This window comes from Rhinolophus sinicus, chromosome 5, assembly GCF_057876585.1.
Source record: "Rhinolophus sinicus isolate RSI-liver-muscle chromosome 5, RSI-T2T, whole genome shotgun sequence".
Taxonomy (NCBI): Eukaryota; Metazoa; Chordata; class Mammalia; order Chiroptera; family Rhinolophidae; genus Rhinolophus; species Rhinolophus sinicus.
Window position 1 is genome coordinate 49,640,914 of NC_142505.1, and position 19,776 is coordinate 49,660,689.

At 43.3% G+C, this 19,776-nt stretch overlaps 1 protein-coding gene across 3 annotated transcripts in view; it reads left to right on the forward strand.

Moving 5' to 3' along the window:
• Positions 1-19,776, forward strand: part of CACNA2D3 (calcium voltage-gated channel auxiliary subunit alpha2delta 3) — an 837,281-nt gene that overhangs the window by 747,207 nt on the left and 70,298 nt on the right. For all 3 annotated transcript variants that reach the window (XR_002136724.3, XM_088798500.1, XM_088798501.1), the window contains 4 exons: positions 3,536-3,597; positions 4,580-4,624; positions 14,190-14,252; positions 17,478-17,548. Coding sequence is in view for 2 of the 3 variants with exons in the window: in XM_088798500.1 (XP_088654626.1) it covers positions 3,536-3,597; positions 4,580-4,624; positions 14,190-14,252; positions 17,478-17,548 (241 nt within the window). In the remaining variant the exon portion in view is untranslated. The remainder of the gene's footprint in view (positions 1-3,535; positions 3,598-4,579; positions 4,625-14,189; positions 14,253-17,477; positions 17,549-19,776) is intronic.

The window sequence follows — 19,776 nt, forward strand, 5'->3', positions numbered from 1 at the left end:
CCATAGACAGTGTGCAAACAAACAAGTGTGGCTGTGTTCCAGTAAAAGTCCATTTACAAAAAGAGGCTGGATTTGGCGCTTGAGCCAACCCCTGGCCTCCAGGATACCCTTCAGATGCCTTGGCCTGACATTCAAGACCCTTTGCCATTTGACCTCAGCCTGCACATTCCCCATTCCCGTTCTTTTAAGCCTCAGAAGACACAGTGGTCTTCAAAAAGTGCTCATCCTTTGCCTGTGCTGTTTCTGCACTTGGAATACCTTTTCTTCTGTTCTTACTTTTCCTACGGGTCAGATCGCCATGCCTTACCTTTCACTAGGCTCTCACCATTGCTCCAGGCCGAGGCCACCCCACCCTCTGTGCTCCACGCTTCTCTGTGTATGCCTCTGATGTCCTCTTTACCATATGGCTACTTCCCACCTGGAAAGGAGGGAGCGTCTGCTCTCATTCCTCTTAGTACCCAGCTTGGAGCTAGGCTGGGAGAAGGCCACTGAACAAGTAGTCATGAAGTTGACACACCAATTGCCTTGTGAATTTCCTAAGCATAAAGAAGTATATTAACTTGTAGGTGAAAATACTACAAACCCAGACATGCTGTGGAAAGCCAGGGGCCAGAGTTCCTGGAGCGGGTATGGGGGTCAGCAAGCAAAAGCAAGGCCAGGGCAAACCTGAGAGGACCCACTGCAGTCAGGACTGTGTGTGAGCCCTCTGGCATCAACCCCATGGCCCAGACAAAAGAGTGGGTGTGGAGAGAGGGAAGCAGTGTCTAGTTTAGGGCATCAGGACCAGGGAGAGGATGCAGCCTGTTGGAATGAGATCAGAGAGAAGCAGCCCGCATGATTAATGGGACGGAGGGACTGACTCATGAGGAAAGATTAAAGCGCTCTGAGGAGCTGGGGTACAGACTGAAAGGGGCAGATGATAGCAGGCTGCAAGTATGTGAGATGGATAAACACCCAGGAGGGAGCAACCAACTTCATTAGGGAGGTGAAAACAGGGCTCCATCACAGAAGGGGAGGGGTACTCAGAAAGGGCATGGGTCGCTGATGGAGGAAGTCAGTAGATGATCGATGGGCCAGGGGCTGCTCTGCGCTGCTAGGGCTAGAAATACCATAGAATGCTCACCATGGGGTGAGTCTTTCAGAGAAGCCTCTTCTTTTATCCGGTAGGATCTCAAAACCTGCCATGGCTGCTGGCCTTGGCCCTGAGACATAGCCTCAGAAATACTCTCTGTCTGCCAGCCTGGAGACTGATGCAGGAGGGGAGCTGCAGAGAAAGATGCATAGAGAAAGAAATAGAAACTCAGTTACCACTCTCCTCTTAGACACTGATGATTGGATTTCAAGACGGTTTTGAGGCCCTGGCTCTGGAGCCAGTTTTCTTCTGCCCTCCCCATCTTTGGTAGAACCAGAGATACAAGCCCCTTCTTGAAAGCACAGGGCCCGCTCTCAGCGCTGCCTGCTGGGGGATCTGAGAAAACCCGCCTTCACCCTGGTTCACAGCTTCCTTGATTGGCTCATCCCAGCAGGCATGACGCCTGTCAGGCATTTTGGAAGACAAGTTTCACCTGAAAATGCAGTCAACAGCCCTCGGGCTGTGAAATCAGCTTCCTTTGGGTATTCTCTGATATTTTCTCCGGGGCTGGGAAGAGGGTCTCATGTTTTTTGTCTGACAAAGTGGCCCACATCATGGTAGGTCCTGGGTGACCAGTTCACTAAGGCCTATAGCACAGCCGTGCTGGCCTCTGGCTGCTCATTTGGGTCACCTGGGGTGCTTTTCTTAAATGACCCTTTCCTAGATGCCACTCCCAGAAATTCTGATTGAACTGGTCTTGGTGTGGAGGTGGAGAGCAGCACAGGTATCGGTACTTTCCCTTGAAGGTCTCCAGGTTGTTCTAATGTGTTGAGAACTGCCACTGAAAAACCTTAATCTGGGTGAGATTATAATCCATGTTACTGTTACTGCTCCATCTCTCTCTCTCTGATTACTGACTCTAATATCAACTGAAAGGGTTTTTAGGAAGCTCGCGTTTACAGATGGGTCATCTGTGCGCTTCGCACCTTGCTGGGGGCAGGGATCCAGTGGGCAGCAAGAACAGGTCTCTGCCCTTGGGGAGCTCATGGTCCAGAGGGCGGAGGATGCTTAAGGCTAAACAGGATGGAGCCAGAGTGCAGAAATAGCTCATCTCAGAGACTTCCCATTCTGCAAACGGCAGCCATACTTAGCGCTACTCCTTTCCTGGAGTCTGACATTCTAAGTGCAAAGATAGAGGATGAGTCTCTGCAAATGTACAGACCCCAGTCAGCCTTGACTCTCAGGCCTTGCTTCAACAATGTCTTTAGGAGATAGGAACATGCTGGATAGTTGTACAGGTAACAGCCCAAGACCGTCATGAATCTTCAAGTCCCTGTAGCCAGCACAGCAGTGATGACCCAAGTGGGGGAGTCCAACATGGTCGCATGCAGATTTTAAGAGTATCAAGTGAACATGATTTTTCTAATTGTGTATTTCTTTTGATAGATTGTATTACGTAAGTCGAAGTTACTTTAGGTACTTAAAAGAAAAAAAAAAACATGAGAAGATAAATAAGAATACTGGTGGTATATAGATATGGCAAAAATTGGGGAGGATGTGTGCAGAGGACTAGAGTTTGCAAAACTGCCCCAGGGTAAGTGGTATCCCACAGGGAGTCCAGTATTTCCAGCACAGAGTCTCATTCTTTCTTTTCAAACTCCTCTAAAGTTTTCTCTCCGTCTGACAAGCTTTCAGCCCGGACTCGAGCACTTTTGCATCGGTGTTAACAGTTGTTTATGTTGTCTTGGCTTCATGGAGAAACATATTGTCATAGTTCTGAGGTTCTACCAAATCCCACTTCCCAAAGTTCAAGTCGCTTTCTTAGCTTCTTCCCTTTCTGTATGATGCTTTCACTAGAACTAGCATTCACTGTTGCTTTAGGGAGCTTTTCACAAACAGAATTGTGTAATTCCCTGAGTTCCTGGGGAGAGAAGCTCATTGAGATGAGAATCCTGGGGGCCAGTAAAACTAAGTCACATCATGGCAAAGTGACTCACTTCCAAATACCAGCCTCAGGACAAGCGCTTTTCAAATTTTATACCTCACAAACACATGTATAATGTGTTATACAAATGCAAGTTTCTAAAGCAGGAATTCTGAAGAAACAGTGATCTTCTGAATATCTGTTTTCTATTCCTCTTTTTAGCTTGTGTCGGGGTGGGGGACGAACCACAAGTGTATGACTTTTAGAAATACCCCAGTAATATGTCTACTAAAGAACTGTCTGCACTGTGCTTGTTTTGCTCTATGTCGAGTTCCGTGAGTACAGGTAATTGTGAGAATTCCTTACCTGAAAGATAAAATGTCTCAGTTGTATGCGTCACTGTAAATTTAGTTTTTACATGTTCTTATCTGATAGCAGCTTATATCAGCTTCTTGCCGTGACAGATAATTTTCAGTGATAACCTTAAAAAAATGTGTAAAGGATCTCTAATGCTTTGTTTTATTTATAATGTCTCCCAGCTGTAGGCATTCAGATGAAACTTGAATTTTTCCAAAGGAAGTTCTGGACTGCCAGCAGACAGGTAAGTTGTAATCAGCACGCTGAAGCATCAGCAGCTCTGTTATTATACAGGTGTTCACATTTGGGTACCCGGAGCCTACAAGGGCCAGATTTCCGATGAATGTTTGTAAAATGAACTGCCGGCTGCTCAGGTTACCTTTCATTTCACTGCAAAATAAAGGGCTGTCAGCATGTTAGACACCACATGCTGGGAAAGCAGGACATTTGCTCCTGTAAACAGTTCTAATTGTGAGATCAACATAGTGGCTTTCCAGGGGATGCATTTTTATTTTAACTGCTGGAGACTTTTGTGAATTTTCATAGTGACTTTCATCTCATCTTCTGCTGCCTGGTTCTTTATTTGTGAATTTCCTTATCGCACTTTTGAAGGCCTTTGCATAACTAGAGCTGGCTATGCCTGCATCTGCCTTCTTAGGCCAGAGGGCTTCTTTGCCTTGGAGAATCTGGAGCATTCTTTCCTGGTACTATGCTGTCTGTACTAAGTAATCACAGTGGTATTTGTTCAGTAATTCAGCAGAAATGACAACACATATGTTGCTTTCGTGCTAAATGTCTGAATGATAATATCATTTCTTAAATGAAGATACTTTAGGAAACTATAAGAACACAGCGAAGAGTTTATTTTTTGAAAAGTCACTGGCGATTAATTAATTGAAAAATAAATAATTACATAATTATATTTCTTGAGACCTTAAAAAAATTGAGATCTTAAAAAGATAGCAATATGAATGAAAACAAGATGAATGAAAATGAAAAAGAGGTCCGCCAGCCCCAATTTGTCTATGATATTACTATTTGGAATTGGTATTAACCCTAGAGAGGGCAGGTGAGACTCACCTTGGATCATTCCCTTTGGATGAAATCTGGGATTTGCATAACAGGCAAGGACTCTGATAGCTGCTCCTTGAGTAACTAAGTGGCAGCCTAGCAGACCCTGGGATGTCCAAATAACACGTTTCCCCCTGCTTTCCCCCCACCCACAGTGTGCCTCTCTGGATGGAAAATGCTCCATCAGCTGCGATGATGAGGTAAGAAGGCCTCTTGGCCAAGGGGAGGTGACAGAGGGTACCTTTTCACAGAGGGAATGCGGCCATAAACAGAGCCAGGTCTGACAGGTTGCTCTGGACCAATCTCCCAAAACCCAAGAATATTTGCTTGCTTGCTTGCTTGCTTTCTTTCTTTCTTTCTTTCTTTCTTTCTTTCTTTCTTTCTTTCTTTCTTTTTTTTCCTTTCTCCTTCCAATCAGGTAATTTATGAGAGCTGGAGAAATGTGCTTTTAATGTCCCATGGACAGCACTGTTGGAATTTTGGCATTTTAAAGAGAAAAATACAAATTACTGCCATTTGATGCTCACGTTACAATGCTCAAAGCTTTTTCTCCCATGTGTTATCTTGTTATCCTCATAACAACCCAGAGAAATGGGTAGGAATGGTTCTCCTGTTTTGCAGAGGGGGAAATTGAGGATCCGAGAAATTCAATGATTTGCTTAATGTCATGTACGAAATGAGTTGACAAGCTACGAGTTGAAAATTGGAAAAAGTTTCTCTCGTACAGCTCCCCTTCCCTCCCTTCTTCTTTCTCTTTATCTCTCTCTTACTCTTTTGGGAGGAGGAATTTGAATCCCACACATGAGCAATGGAAGACAAAAATGTACCACTGCCAAACGTCTGCCTATCATACTTACGTTTTTACAGCATTCGTCTTTACACACCATCTTCCCTATGTTTTAGAGCAAGCAGATGTGTAGTGGTCTTTCAGTTTGGCTCCAGTGGCCTTTCTCTCTCTGTGTTAGCTAAACATTAGTCAATGCGTACACTGGAACTTATAAATAATCATTTATTTATATTTCTTCTGGTTACCACAGGGGTTTAAGAAATCCTAGCCAAACATAATTTCAACACAGAAAACATAGTGTAGAAGTATGTTTCAAAAAAGTAGGCAATGGCAAAATAAGTAGAGAAGTGTAAAAGGGAAGAAGCTGGAACCTACAATGCACAGTCCCCAAAGATCTGGCAGCCAGTTTTTAAAAAAGCACAAAACATAATTGTTATATGAGTCGCTATCCGAAGAGTAAAAGCCAGTCAATCAGCTTTTCAGCAGAAGCCCCACTTTTTCTGACTGTCAGATGAAAAATAATTTTCCTTTGGGAAGGAGCATCGCGTGATGTTTTATGACCAACACCCTTTCAGTCAGTTTGGGAATGCCATCCGTAGGATAGACAAGTAGCTTCAAACCTCTCCTCTGCCTTTGAGACATTTATTGTCATATTGAAGTACTCAGCTCAAGACAACACAGATCAATAATAATATTGATTAAGCCCTTCACCTATACAGTGAAGGTACAATTACTAATCCCAATTTATGGCAACAGAACTGAGGATACTTGGTTGGGTAGTTGGGTGACTGACTAGATGGTTGGTTGACTGGTGCAGTAGATGTGGTTTGGATAGTTGGTTGATTGGTTGGTTAATTAGTTGGCTGGTTTATTGGGTGGGTTGCTGGTTGGTTGGTTGGTTGATTGGTTGGCTATCTGTTGGTTGGATGGCAGATGGATAGTTGGTTAAACAGTTTGATGAATAAAGCAATAATCTTCCTACAACCCACTCTACCCCTGTGGATCCTCACATACAAAAACAAAGGCAAATGACAACTAGAATAGTCATCAAATTCACAAGTAAAATTAGCACATTTTTTAAAAGTGGGAATGAATTCCCACTTAGAAACATCTAATATATGCTCGTTGTTCAATGACTGATTTCACAGGTAGTTAAATGTATAAGCCATGGAGCTAAGATAACTTCGCAGTGTGACTCTGACAGTAATAGGCTATGTGAACTTGGGCAAGTTTCTGAGCCTCTGTGTGTCTCAGTTTCCTCAGCACTACAGTGGCGATAGAAATAGCCACCTCACAGAGCAATCATGAGGAATAGATGGGATGATATATGAAAAATGCCCGGCATAGCTCCTGGCAATTGCTAAGCACTTGATAAATGTTAGCTACAAACCAAAAATGTCTGCCGAATTTTTCTTCCCTTAGCGTACTGGTTCACCTAAATCTAAACCGTCAAACAGCAATGTGCACTTTAGGCAATTGTCAATTTCCCCTGGTGTCATAAGTACAAGGTGAGATGTCTTCCTCATTACTAATGATTATCTTCAGCAGCTGTTGGGATAAACCTCCATTCAAATGTCATTTTTAAAGGTTCACATACTTTGAAAATTAAGCATTGCATTTGCTCTGATTGCCAAACTTGATCTGATACTTGAATGTTCTCATTTTGCACTTTGTAACTGCCACCCATTTCCCATTTTGACTCTTCAGTTTTGGCTTCAGGCAACCAGTTGACATTGTTTTAAATGGAAAAGCCATCCCTGCCATCCCACTGAGGCCCCTTTCCAACCTTTTGGCAGACTTTTTCCATGTGTCATTCTACTTTCATAACTTCTAATTAAGCCTTTGAGACTGTGTCCCTCTTCTCCCCCAACCGCCCTCAAGTGATCAGGTCCCCATTAAAAACAGGTGTGGGGCCTCATTAATTTCACATGCTTATGCCTTCTCTGCACTGAAGACCTGGCCCAACTCCCTCAGACTTATCAGACACGCTTTGCCTTGGATCCACTCTGGCTCCCTTGTCTCACCCACCAGTGGACTCCTTGGACATTGGCTGGAGTGCCCTGGGCCGGTGGGTGGAGGCTGTCTGTCCAGATGTCTTCCCATCTTATAGAGATGCATCTTTGGCTGGCCCAGGCAATGACAAGATTTTTAAGGAGCTCCAGTCCACCCAGGGTGAGCGGTAACTTCAGAGTGTAGAGGCAGTACTTCATATACTCATTCATTCCTTCAAGACATGTTTACTGAGCCTTTCTCATGTGCCTGCTACCTCTTGACCCCTGGGGAGCCAATGGGCAGCAGAGTCAGAAATGGCTCCTTGTGCTCCAGGAGCTAAGTGGTTAGTAGGGGGGATGCCATGTGTGATTATCAACCGTAGTAAGTGCTACGAATTGAATTAATATGGGTGCTCAGGGAAGGCTTCTCTGAGGAGTAACATTTAAGTCACTGAAGATAAAGAAGGGCATGACATTGAAGACAATGCCCAGAGCATAACTGCTTTACAGGCATCGATTACCACATGCAAGGGACTGACGTAGCAAAGGTTTATTGTAGTCTATGGACACCTGGGTGGCATTCAGAAGGAAGGGAAGAAAGAAGGCCATGCCCACCTCTGGTGTCAGTCTGATCCATGGGAACCATTGTCTCCTCAACCTCTCATTCTCTCCTCCCACTGACCTTTCCAACAGCCACCATCTTCTGATGAGGACACAACACTCTGCAAAAAGAGTGGACAATGAGAAGGTTCTCACCTACTGTGGCATTTGGAGGAGATGTGGGGGCAATGAGTGGGTAGAAATTTTCATATTCAAATTCAATTGCCATCCTCTCTGATTCCAAAGGAATAGAGACTAATAGTCGTGATTAGACTTGTAAGGCCTTTTGGGCATTTCCTCTGGAATCTGAAATGCTTCTTTGAAGTATGACAGGCTATAGGAAGGGCTAAATCAGGCAGCCAGGTGCCTCCATCTCTGGAATCACCCTCATTGGAATAGCTATTGAGGGCAAGGACACAGGTGACTCCTACTAGGTACGTCTGTCCAAAGTGACCTCTTTGCATTTTGATAAACAAACAATCAAAATAGAAACAATTCATAGATACAGAGAATGAATTGATAGTTGCCAGATAGGAGGGGGGTTTGAGAGGATGGGTACAAAAGGTCAAGGGACTAAGAAGGTACAAATTGGCAGTTCTAAAACAGTCACTGGGATGTAAAGGATAGCACAGGGAATATAGTCAATAGTATTGTAATAACTATGTATAGTTATCAGATGGGTGCTAGGCTTATCGGGTGATCACTTCATAAGTTATATAAATGTCTAATCTAAAATAAAATAAAATAAAATAAATGTCTAATCACCCTGTTGTACACGTGAAACTAATATAATATTGTATGTCGACTCTCATTAGAAAATAAAATTATTTTTAAGAAGAGAGAATTCTGACATGATGGTTGACCTATGATGAAAAGATATACCAAGTGATGTGAAGTAAGGGCCAAGCTGTTCCACAATCATTTTATTAGGGGTCTGATTGTGAGACTTGGAGAAAAGGTAGCAAGAAGTGGCTCCTTGTGTGCCTGAGAAGCAGAGACTCAAGCCCCACCATCAGGTGTAAGAACCCAGCCGTCCCCCTTCTCCCTTCTCTCTTCTCTCTCTTTCTCCTCACACGTGAAAACAACAGGCAACCAATCTGCCTCCACAACCTTTTGCTATGAATTGTGGAACAACTTCCCTCTCTGAGAAACCCTAAATGTGTAGTATTAGGATGCTTATAAAGCTGGCACATAGTAGGTGACCAATAAACATTATTTGCTGAAAGGATGTCAGCACAGTTTCTCTGAGGGCTTACTCTCCACTACGCACTTCACACTGTGCTCAGCACTTTGCGCTCACCCTCCCACTTAATCTTCTCAACAACCCCATGAAATAATTATTGCTATCTCCATCTTTCAGATAAGAAAACTGAGACTCAGAGTGTTAACAGACTTTGTGCAAACTCACACTGATAGCAAATATCAAGAGTCTCTGATTCTCAAGCTAGTATCTTAGCCTCCTCGGGGCTAATACCTTCTTCCAGAGAACACAAGCTTGGTGCTCTGTTTCTCACCTCCAGGTATCCTTCCTTACTGTCTGACTGCCCAATTTCCATGGCCTGGTTTTGGGCTTTCACCTTGGCTTCTGCCTGTTCTGCCTTTATGACCTGGAATCAGACTTTTCTGAGCAATACTGCGTCATCAAATAGTTGAAGAAAGATGTCTTTAAAAAAAAAAAATTATCTCTGCCTTTCTCCCTCTCTGTCTTTATCTCTGCATTTTTCAGACAACCACATCCCTAGATGTTTTGTCAAAGGTGGCTGTGGAGTTGGCGTCCACAACAGCTGTGAAAACGTAGGGCTCCATTTCTCCAAGCCCTCCAGCCTGTCAGTCTGCTCTTGGAACAGGGTGATGGGCAGACACCTTCTCAGAGCTTTGGCTTAATAATGGAGGAAAAGTAGTGTAATGAGGGAAAGCTAAGAAAATAGCTCCTTCGTTTCCTTTTATTGGAGGGGGAGTGGAGAAGGCAACTGAATATTATTTGTTGTAAAGAGACATGGAGAAAACAATTGGTCAGACAGGAATCTAGCTAATTCTGTCTTGATTTTGCCATAACCTAGTGCTCTGCTCACCTAATTGCAGTGGGATAACTCCATTCCCCTGCATGTCCCAATAATAATTTAATCCAAGTGGTTGTTGGCAGGGAGGTCTGTTCAGGAAGTCATCGTGGTGACTACATTTACCTAACACAACAGCATTGCCTCTGAAAACTTAATACCATCTTTCAGAGTCAGCGATCCAGGTCCACTTCAATGACACAGCATCCTTGCTTTTGACTTGTGATTTTCTCAGTGATTTGCAAATTGTAATGTTGACAGTATCTGTTTTTTGCTCAGTAGTGTGCCCAGATCTTTGGATTATCTGTGTAACATTGAAATGCAAACTTACTCATCAGTAAGTACAGTATGGCATCTTCTCTGCCACCAAGGTCCTGTCATGGAATCCTAATGTAAGGAAGAGAAAGTAAATTAAAAACAAAAAAATGTTAAATGGAAGCATGGTCCAAGAAGTAAATGCCAATTGGTACTCAATGTAGAAGAAGCAAATGCTATTCCCCAGTCCTGACCCAGGAGAACATGCCCACTGTGCTGGACCAAAGGTGAGGCGCCTTTGGAGCAAGGGGAAGCTCATGCACGCAGACCTCCAGGAACCTCGGTCAGCCCTCCTGTTCCTCTTCCCAACACCGACTGGTAGGATGTAGAACAATCAGACCAAAATGAGTGGATCATCAAGTGGATTTTTAGATGGTAGCTTATAATGTTTTGTTTTGTGTGTTTTTTTCTTCCATAGATTGTTCCTTAGCAAGGGATGGGGACATACAGAAAATCCCCCTCGGCTGTATCTGACTAAGTCTCTTGGTTTCAGATATTAATTTAAAAATAATGCAACTGAGGAGTCCAGAGACCTAAAATTGGGGTCGATACCACTTTACCAAATGACCCCAAACACCAGTTGGTTTTTGTTGGTTTTACTTACTTGTTTTCAGCCATAATAATAACACTCCAGACACTAGGTGTCTTAACTGGTCTGGCAGGTTTTTCTGTCATTTGTCATGTTTCCTTTAGTGACATGTGGCAGATGAGTTATGTCCTTAGCTCTATGTATGTTAAGGGATGACTTTTCTCTAACAGGAAAAGCCTTCCAGGAGCCAGCAGGACCCCCAGGACCGTAATTGTGTCCTGTTGTCTTTGCTGAGGAAGATGACTTGGCCTGTAGAAGCAGTGAGCTTTGGGGTCCCATAGCACTGGACTCATGTCTACGTGCTTCACTGTGTGACCTTGGGGAAGGTAACATCTCTGGCCTCAGTTTTCTCCTCTGTCCAAGTGGATAATCCCTACTTGACGTTGTGAAAAGTAAGAACTGCATGAGCTGATGTCCTCCTGTAGCCGCCATTCTTCTTCTTTTCTTTGTCTTCTTCTTGGTAGTATTATTGCTTTATTCAGCCTATTAAGTCATCATATTATTAGAGAGGATCACATGTTTTAAGAAAAACTTCTTGGTGTGATCGTTTTCCACTGGTGTTCTCCCAAACTTGCCATCTTTCTATTCCTACAGCTTGGTTTTCCAAGCTCTGGGTTAAAACAGCCTTACCTCCTGCTCTTGAACTCTCACCTCTGTTCCTTCCACACCAGAAGAGAGTGGGGAGCAAGGGCGGGTACCTGACAGGCGAGTCTCCTAGTGGCCAGCCACCCTCGGTTCCACCCCCTGCTCGCCCATATAAGGAGCACAGAGGTCCTAATTTGCAGCATATAATGAAACATTTCATTGAAGCGTTGTCTCTAAATGAAGTGGAACTTGTGAAAATACATGTATTTCATTGAAGAAACTTAGGTTATAATTGCAGTTGTACTCTAATTCTACAAACAAAGAAATAAGTTTAGTGGGGTTTGGGAGTTGAAATGACAGGTGACCCTTGAACGACACAGAGGTTGGAGGCTCCGACCCCACACACAGTTGAAAAATCTGTGTGTAAACTTTTGACTTTCTAGAAACTTAACTAATAGCCAGGCTACTGTTGAGTGAAAGCCTTACTGATGACATAAACCGTCGATTAACACGTATTTTGTATGGTATATGTATTATATACTGTAGTCTTACAATAAAGTAAGGTGAGGAAAAGACAATGTGAGAAAATCATAAGGAAGAAAAAATACACTTACAGTATTTATTGGAAAAAAATCCACATATAAGTGCACCAGCACCGTTCAAACCCAGGTTGTGCAAGGGTCAACTATAGAATGTTTCTGATAAAATTATAAAATTATAAATGATATAGAATTCTTTACATTTGATTTTCTCAGAATGATCACAGTAGAGTCAACTAGGGTACAGTTTGATCAGTTATCCCAGGAGCGTTTCTTAGTCCCTTACTTTTGAACTCATTCTCTTTGGAAGCCTCTTTCATATTATCTGTGGTGATTTTTTTTCTTTTCTTTCTTCATGTGTTACCTCTGACAGATCCTAATGTGCCAATGGCTACCTCTGTGATCGGAGCTGATCTCCAACCTCACTCCCTTGGACTTCATGAAATGTTGCCTCTTTCACAAGATTTTCAATTGACTTTATAATCTATTTCCTTTGCACCTGCCTTGTAACAGAGATACTGACCAAAGATATATGTCTAATATAAAGAGTACTATTGATTGGCTAGGGATGTTTGAGTAGGAACCAATTTTATAATGAGGGGTGGGTTATGATGACTTTTGATTCTCTACACACCTGGGAGGATTTAGAGAGTCAATATCTGAGTATGGAGGCCATTCCCATACTCAACATGTATTCACTGATTGAATTGAGGGTCACCTCCTTTTGCTTCAGTGTCTAGACCTGGAAAATGAGGATCATGACATTCAAATAAACAAGGATATGGATTTATCTAATATGACCCAATGTAAACCGGGTTAAAACTCATTGGCGTACTAATCTGAAAAAAAAAACAAAAAAACAAACAAACAAAAGCAAACAAACCCACTGCTGTCTGAAAGAACTTTCTACAGTGATGGAAATGTCCAAAAGTATACTCATTAGCTACAGCTACTGTGAAACACTTGAAATGTGACTCGTGCAACTGAGAAACTGGATTTTTAATTTTAATTTTTAATTAACTTAATCTTAAATTTAAGTCAGCATGTAGTTCTTGGTTGCCATATTGGACAGCACAGCTCTATGAGATTCCTTCCATAATGCTATCTCCAAAAAACGGAGAATGGAGTTTGTCAGAATTCCCACCCGGGCCAAAGCAGTATCCATGCAGCTGAGAGCTTCTTCAGGTAGCAAGAGTGTGACCAAGTTACCCAAGTCATGCATCTGGCCGTCTTGAATAACCGAGAGACATCCCATTGCTCATCAAAGCAGCCAAGTCTCTTATAAAAGGCACTAGCAGGGTTTTTCATTTTCTGCTGACCCTCCACCACTGCGTAGTAATAAAGATGAATCTTTCTGATCAACTCAGTGCTGCACTTTTTATGTCTGACTAAAACCAACTCCGTGGATAGGTAAATGTCCCAGAAAACACCAGCCCTGCGGTGACCTGGAGCGAGGGGGAATTTAGCTCAGGGTAAAGATATGTTACAAATTAAATGTTGCAGTTGGTATGTAAAGCTGCAATAAATAGAAACTGAGTTACATCAAGGACAGAATTAAACCTTAAGTTTAAACTCCACAGCACTGTAATTAAAACTTAGCCTGTAGCAAATCATTCACTTGAGATTAAAGTAGTGTGGGGGAAGCAGAGGTTTGGGGTTACCTTGCTTTCCACAATTTATAAGTCTGAGCTACCAAAAGCTAACAGCCCTGCCTCCAAATCCAGCTCCCAATTAAAAACACAGTTTGAAAACCTTTAGGAGGCCTGAGGGGCCCCTTTAACAGAAGTCAGCCCCTTACCCGCCCCCCACCTAAGTCTATGAACAAATTAAAAAATATTACCTGGTCCCCTGATGGTCTTCTGAGCTGTCGCGGTGTTTTCATTGATACATCATTAGAGTAATGACACTGTACTGGCGTTTTGCTTTCCAAACAGCCTGCACTTCAACTGCTATGAATACGGGCTCGGGGCCTCTGAATGCTCTTTTCCTGGGGAATATTATTCAGGTCATATAAAGAAAATAAAACGAAGACAAACTGTACTTAATGATTGTTTTAATGTATAGTCTTTCTTATCCTAATCTGGGGTGTTCAGGTTTGCTTGGTGTTTTCCTTTTGTTGGTGAGTTCTGCACATGTTAACAGTGGGGTTAGCTTCACCCTGGCATTACCTCCTACAGCCAGAGGCATTTCCAATTCCCCAAAAACAACCTAAAATAGGTTGCGCTCGGGTTGGAAGTACGTCATTTTGTGTAAAAGCAGTCTGAGGATACAGAGTTGAACCTGGGGTATTTTTATTTTCTAGACTGTGAACTGTTACCTCATAGACAATAATGGATTTATTCTGGTGTCTGAAGACTACACACAGGTGAGTGCGAAATTTCTCCCAACTCAGAGTAAGGCGTTCACAACATGCTTGGGTCAAGGAAAACAAATTATGGTGTTAAAACTTTGAGACAGTGATCTATATTTAAGAGGTAATAGCAGGAGATTATAAAACCGTATTTCCATCCTTCTAAGAATGTCAGAGCCTACTTCTCAGCAGGCCCCAAAGAGTTTTTACCTCCCAGTGGGGGGCAGGGGGGTCCTGTAGAGCTCAGGGTCTGCTCTCTCACTCATAAAATGTTCAATTTATAAATCTCTTTGCCTGAAGGGTAGAAGTGCCTTAAAGAGTTTGGGCAATTTTAAGGAGTTTTCCTCCTTTTGATAGTTTATCTTCATATGTGTGTGTGTGTGTGTGTGTGTGTGTGTGTGTATGCATATATATATATATATATATATATATATATATATATATATATACACACACATATATAATTTTTATGTACACAGATACAGATATATATCCAACATAATTATTCTTTATGGTTTTTGCTTTTTGAAAATCAGTTACCTGAGTTCAAAGATTAACTTGGGCTCTCAACACTGAAGAACAAGGATCCATAGACAGACAAAGAATGTCCTTCATTTGACTGAGCCTTGTGGGGCAGGAGGGAAAGAGATGGAAGAGAAACAAGTTATGGGGCCGAGCACAGAAATCTCCACTGTATTCAGAAATTATAAATAAGTTAAAATCAATAGTATTTTAATAGAGAAGCATGGGTTTCTCCTTTAAACCTGTGTGTGTGTGTGTGTGTGTGTGTGTGTGTCTGTGTGTGTGTGTGTGTGTGTGTGTGTGTGTGTGTTACTTTCTTTTTTTCTTTTTGGCAATTATAAATTAAAGTAGCATGTTAAAAGAAGATAAAATACAGGCGTGCTTAGCAGTGTGGTATTAATATAGAGGTGAAGGGAGAGGGTTTCTGGCCGAGCTCGCTTTCCTTTTAACTGGTGTTGGGATCTTGTGTACGTCACTTAACCTGTCCCGGCCATCTGGCGGCTCTGTGAAAGGAGGATGGCTGACTACGTCAACCTCCTCCTAACTCTGGTATTTGAGGATACTAACATTTTATAATGCAGTCCCATTTAAACCATTTACAATTCTTTAGTGGTCAGCAGTACAATAGGCCCATTGATGCTTCATAAATTAGTTAATTGTCCTTGCGTGTGGCTCCTGAGGGTCAGAGCTTAATGTTCCTTCATTTACAAGCACTGGCCCCAGGTAACATGTGGAACTGTGCTTGTTTCCTCTCTTATCCAGAAGATTGTTGTGGGATTTTTAAGTGTGCCTTTGGTGGGTGAAAAAACTCATACGATTGAGACTCAAACTGCTGACACCCCATGTCCTCAGCTACTGAACATCAGTGGACATTGGACAGTTACTAGTAGAACATGGGGAATGAGCCCATGAAATGAGGCCAGACTCTGAGGCAGTAGTGAAGTCCATAGGCCTATGGTCATATGCCCGTTTGGCTGGGAGGAAAAACACTGAGATAGTCAATGTATGGTGACAGATGGAACCTAGACCTTTGAGTGACAAGCACACTGTAGGATACGCAGATATTAGATTATAATGTTGTGCACCGGAAACATATGAGCATATTAAGCAACATTACCACATTTTTTTTTAAAGAGCCATTGATAGAGCAAGAACTCAAATTAGTCACCTGTGAGGAGGAACCCAGTCCTCCTGCCATAACAGTGAGAGGCAGAGAGAGGAACCTGATCCTGGGGGAGAAAGGGCATGGCACATGCGGTTCAATGGTGACTGCTGAACTAGCCAACGACACGGAGCACAGACATAGCGGCTCTGACGAAGCCATGGCCACTGCACGTTGCTCTGTCCCCTGCTGTCTCTCTGTGGAATACGCCTAGAGTGCTGCCCAGGGAACCCGCCGGCCTGCTCTGCCTGGGCCTGTTTGATGTCCGATCTCCTGCACCCCAGTTAGGGTCATTCTTCTTCATCTAACAACCAGTTCCATTGACACAGGTATATTTACACACATGAAATACCAATGTCCTTCTTGCTGGGAAAGCACATGCCCACAGACTTTCCCAGAGGTTCTAGTGCCCCTGGAGTGAAATAGGGTCAGTGCCATCTTTCCTCCTTCTTCCGCCTCTCTTTCTTGACTTTTTGGCAAAGTCCATATAGGTCTTTCTGCCCCAAAACTCCGAGGACCGTGGTTGAGGTCACTCATTTGTAATGGAATTGGGATTCGGTATGGAATGTGTTAATTCAGGCTTTTAGAGAATTTTCTCTACCCACCCACACATAAGCTACAAACCCTCAGAACAGCCGCAGTAGAGATAGGGGTTCTCTACTGGTCTACACTGGCCCGTTGCAGGGTGTTGGCAGAGGGAGGCTTTGCCCCCACTCTGTTCTCTTGTACTGCATACACCCTCCCCAACGAGACGCTGCTGATAGTGGTCCTGGGAGCTTAGAGCAAAGCTCGAGGATGTTCATCCTTTTTCCACCATTCAGTTGACCAATCTCAGCCAGCACCACGAACTAGGCTAGCAAAAGCATCATCCTGGTGATGAGGAGGGACTTCTGGTCCTCACAGGCCTGGAGGCCAGCCCCCGAGTAGGCGTGGGCCCCTGGAACCCTGACTGGCCATGCTGGCTCCTCCAGCGGCCAGACTGGCTTCCTTCTTGTCGACGTAGTAACTGCCTGTGGACAAAACGGGAGTGTTCCTCAGAAAGGGATCCTGAAAAACGACGTTTTCTCAACTGTAGGAAATTTATAGGGCCGATGAAGAGGACTGCTGTATTTCCCTAAACAGGTCATCCAGGAATTATAAACAATTCTTTTTTATTACTACTTAGGAAGCCCTTTCACAGCCTGTTTCTGTCTATATGAAGTAGTTTTAATCACAAGGGATTGAGTGCAGATTAATGCTTACTCCGTCCAAGGGTAGTGGTGTGTGTGTGTGTGTGTGTGTGTGTATGTGTAGCTCTCAGCACGTTACACAGGCAACCCCCCCCCTCCCACCCCTGCCATGCACTGTGGGACATTCACATCTGCTTCCTAGTTTGCTCTGTTATCCCATGACTATTAAGACCTTTTCCACGTATAGTATGTAACAGTAGTCCTGAAAACCTGCCTTTGCTCCTGTCAGCTCCAGGACAGACTATGTCCGTTTTTCTTTTTCTTCTCTGGTATTTGGGCACATTATTTATCTACACTTCCTCATGGGTCTTCTTTTCTTCCTCGCAGACTGGAGACTTTTTTGGTGAGGTCGAAGGAGCTGTGATGAACAAATTGTTAACAATGGGCTCCTTTAAAAGGTAAGGATTTTATGGTCCCCTGCGCCCCCCGAGAAAGTTTGCCTAAATAAAATAAAACAAACCAAGGTCAAATAAAGCAAGCCCAGACTTGACCCCGTGGCTGGTTTGTACTTGTGTTCATGCTCCAGAAGATCTCGCTGAAATTTGATGCCTCTTGCATGAGTGTTAAGAGTCTTAGAAACACAGCTCACAATGAGTTTCCTGTTCGCCCAGCATAGAGTTTATTGGAGGCCAATAGCGGAGCCTGAACTGGGACACAATTATTATATATCAGTCTAAGCAAGTGAGTGCAAAAGAGTGGGAAACGTTTTCACTTGGTCAGAAAGAAGGAGTGTGTATTTTGTCTCACATTGACAAACCGGGGAAGCTTGCTAGAAATCTGGGATTCGGGGATGGAAAGTGATATTTAGAGACTTGTTGATATAATTTTAGAAAATCAAGTGAAAGGTCTCAACACCTGCTCCCAGATGGAGGTAAGTTTACATCTGCTGCTAGAAGAAAACCCAGATGGTGCCAAATTCCACTGGTGGCATGTACTGCTCAGCTGCGTCCTGAGAGCTCTCACTGATCCTAAGTAAAACTTGTGGAGGACATTTTCCTTACAGTGTCCCTCCCCGGGAAGGCCAGCCACGCTCTTGGGAAAAGCCATCACCCCAAGAGATGAGGATGGCAGGGGTGTCTTCCGGGAGTCAACTTGTCTCCCTTCTCTTGGCTTCCCAGGAAATGGCAGCCTTTGAAGCGTTGCTTTCATGGGCATATTGGATGCTGTTAAGTATATAATAGCAGGAAACACAAGGATGGACCTCAGCTCGCCTGTGAGAACCATTGCACATTGGCTGCCAGTGGGAAAGCCAGTCTCCCCGTTTATTATTCTCTTGCAGCTGAATGGCCAGGAAGTGTTAGCTCAGGAAATCAGACTTTTAAGCCAGTCAACAAGACCAACTGAGTACTGTGCTGAAAGCAAGGAATTCAAAAATGATGACCCAATTTTTGAGATTCCATAGCTTGTTTGTGCCAGAAGGAGGGAAAACAAGAAATGATATTTAAAAAAAAAAAAAAAAACCATGGCATAATTCCAGCACTCCTGCAATCTCTAACACACGTGCTTTCAGGCCTGCCCTGTAGCAGAATGTTCACTCCTGCTCAATTCCCTTTTTAAAATTCAAGTATGGTTTTTAACTTTTTTTGCCAGGAGTCATACACATGCTTGAAAACTCTGCTTGGAGCTGGACTTGAGTTGCTACGGAGTTTTCTTGAACTTCTTAAAGCTTCCCAGGGTAGCTTCTGGATTGTCTGCCATCCAGGGCACCACTGGTTTTTCATATCTTTATGTGGATGTGTACATTTGTATCATGTTAGCTTGTTTTCAACTTGGTAGTGGGGGGAGACAAAAGAGGAAGAATAATCACACACATGTTTCTCATTTGAAAGCATATTTTTCAACTTCTTTAACAAAATCTTTTTCCCCCCTTTTCCCTCTTGGATATTTCTTTTAATAGTTTGTTGGGAGGGGGGGAAAAAGGTTGTAGTGGAATTTTAAATTCCTAGTCTTCTCCTTAATGTGGGTAAAGTATGGTTGGCATGAATCTAGAACTTTCTTTTACTATGAGAGTTGCTAACACATTTGAGAAGAGGGAAGAGCTGGGGACTTTTCTCCATTTGAACAACAACTGCTGTCATGTGGGAGTTAGTAGACACACCCCCTGGGCCTCTTTGAAGGGGCCCCTTCCTGGGGCTAGGAAGAGCAATGAGAGTTTGGGTTTTGGAGTCCGATGGATTGGGTTCAAATCCAAGCTCTGACATTTCCTCGCTGCATGACTTAGAATACGTTAAGTTACCTCTGCGAGCTTTGGTTTCCTTATAGGGCAAATGAAGATGATAATAATGATTACTTCCATGGGTTGCTGTCAGAGTTAATGAGATAATAATAAGCATAAAGTTCTTACACAGCGCCTGGCATATATTAAGGACTCAATAATTGCTAGCTGCTGCTGTGACTTTTGTTGTTGTAGATCCTTGCTCAGTCTTGGCTTTGCTTTCGGCTTGGCACCAGGCTTCTTCAGTACTCACACATTTCACAACAGACTTCCCAGGGCACCTGATGATGGGGTCTCCTATTGGGGTCCTGCCGTCCTCATTGAAATCAGACCTGCATGGCCTTGCCCTTTCCAGTGTGCCGTGCTTGCTCGCAGCATTAGGTTGACAGTCTTTTCATGAAGAGAAGAGCT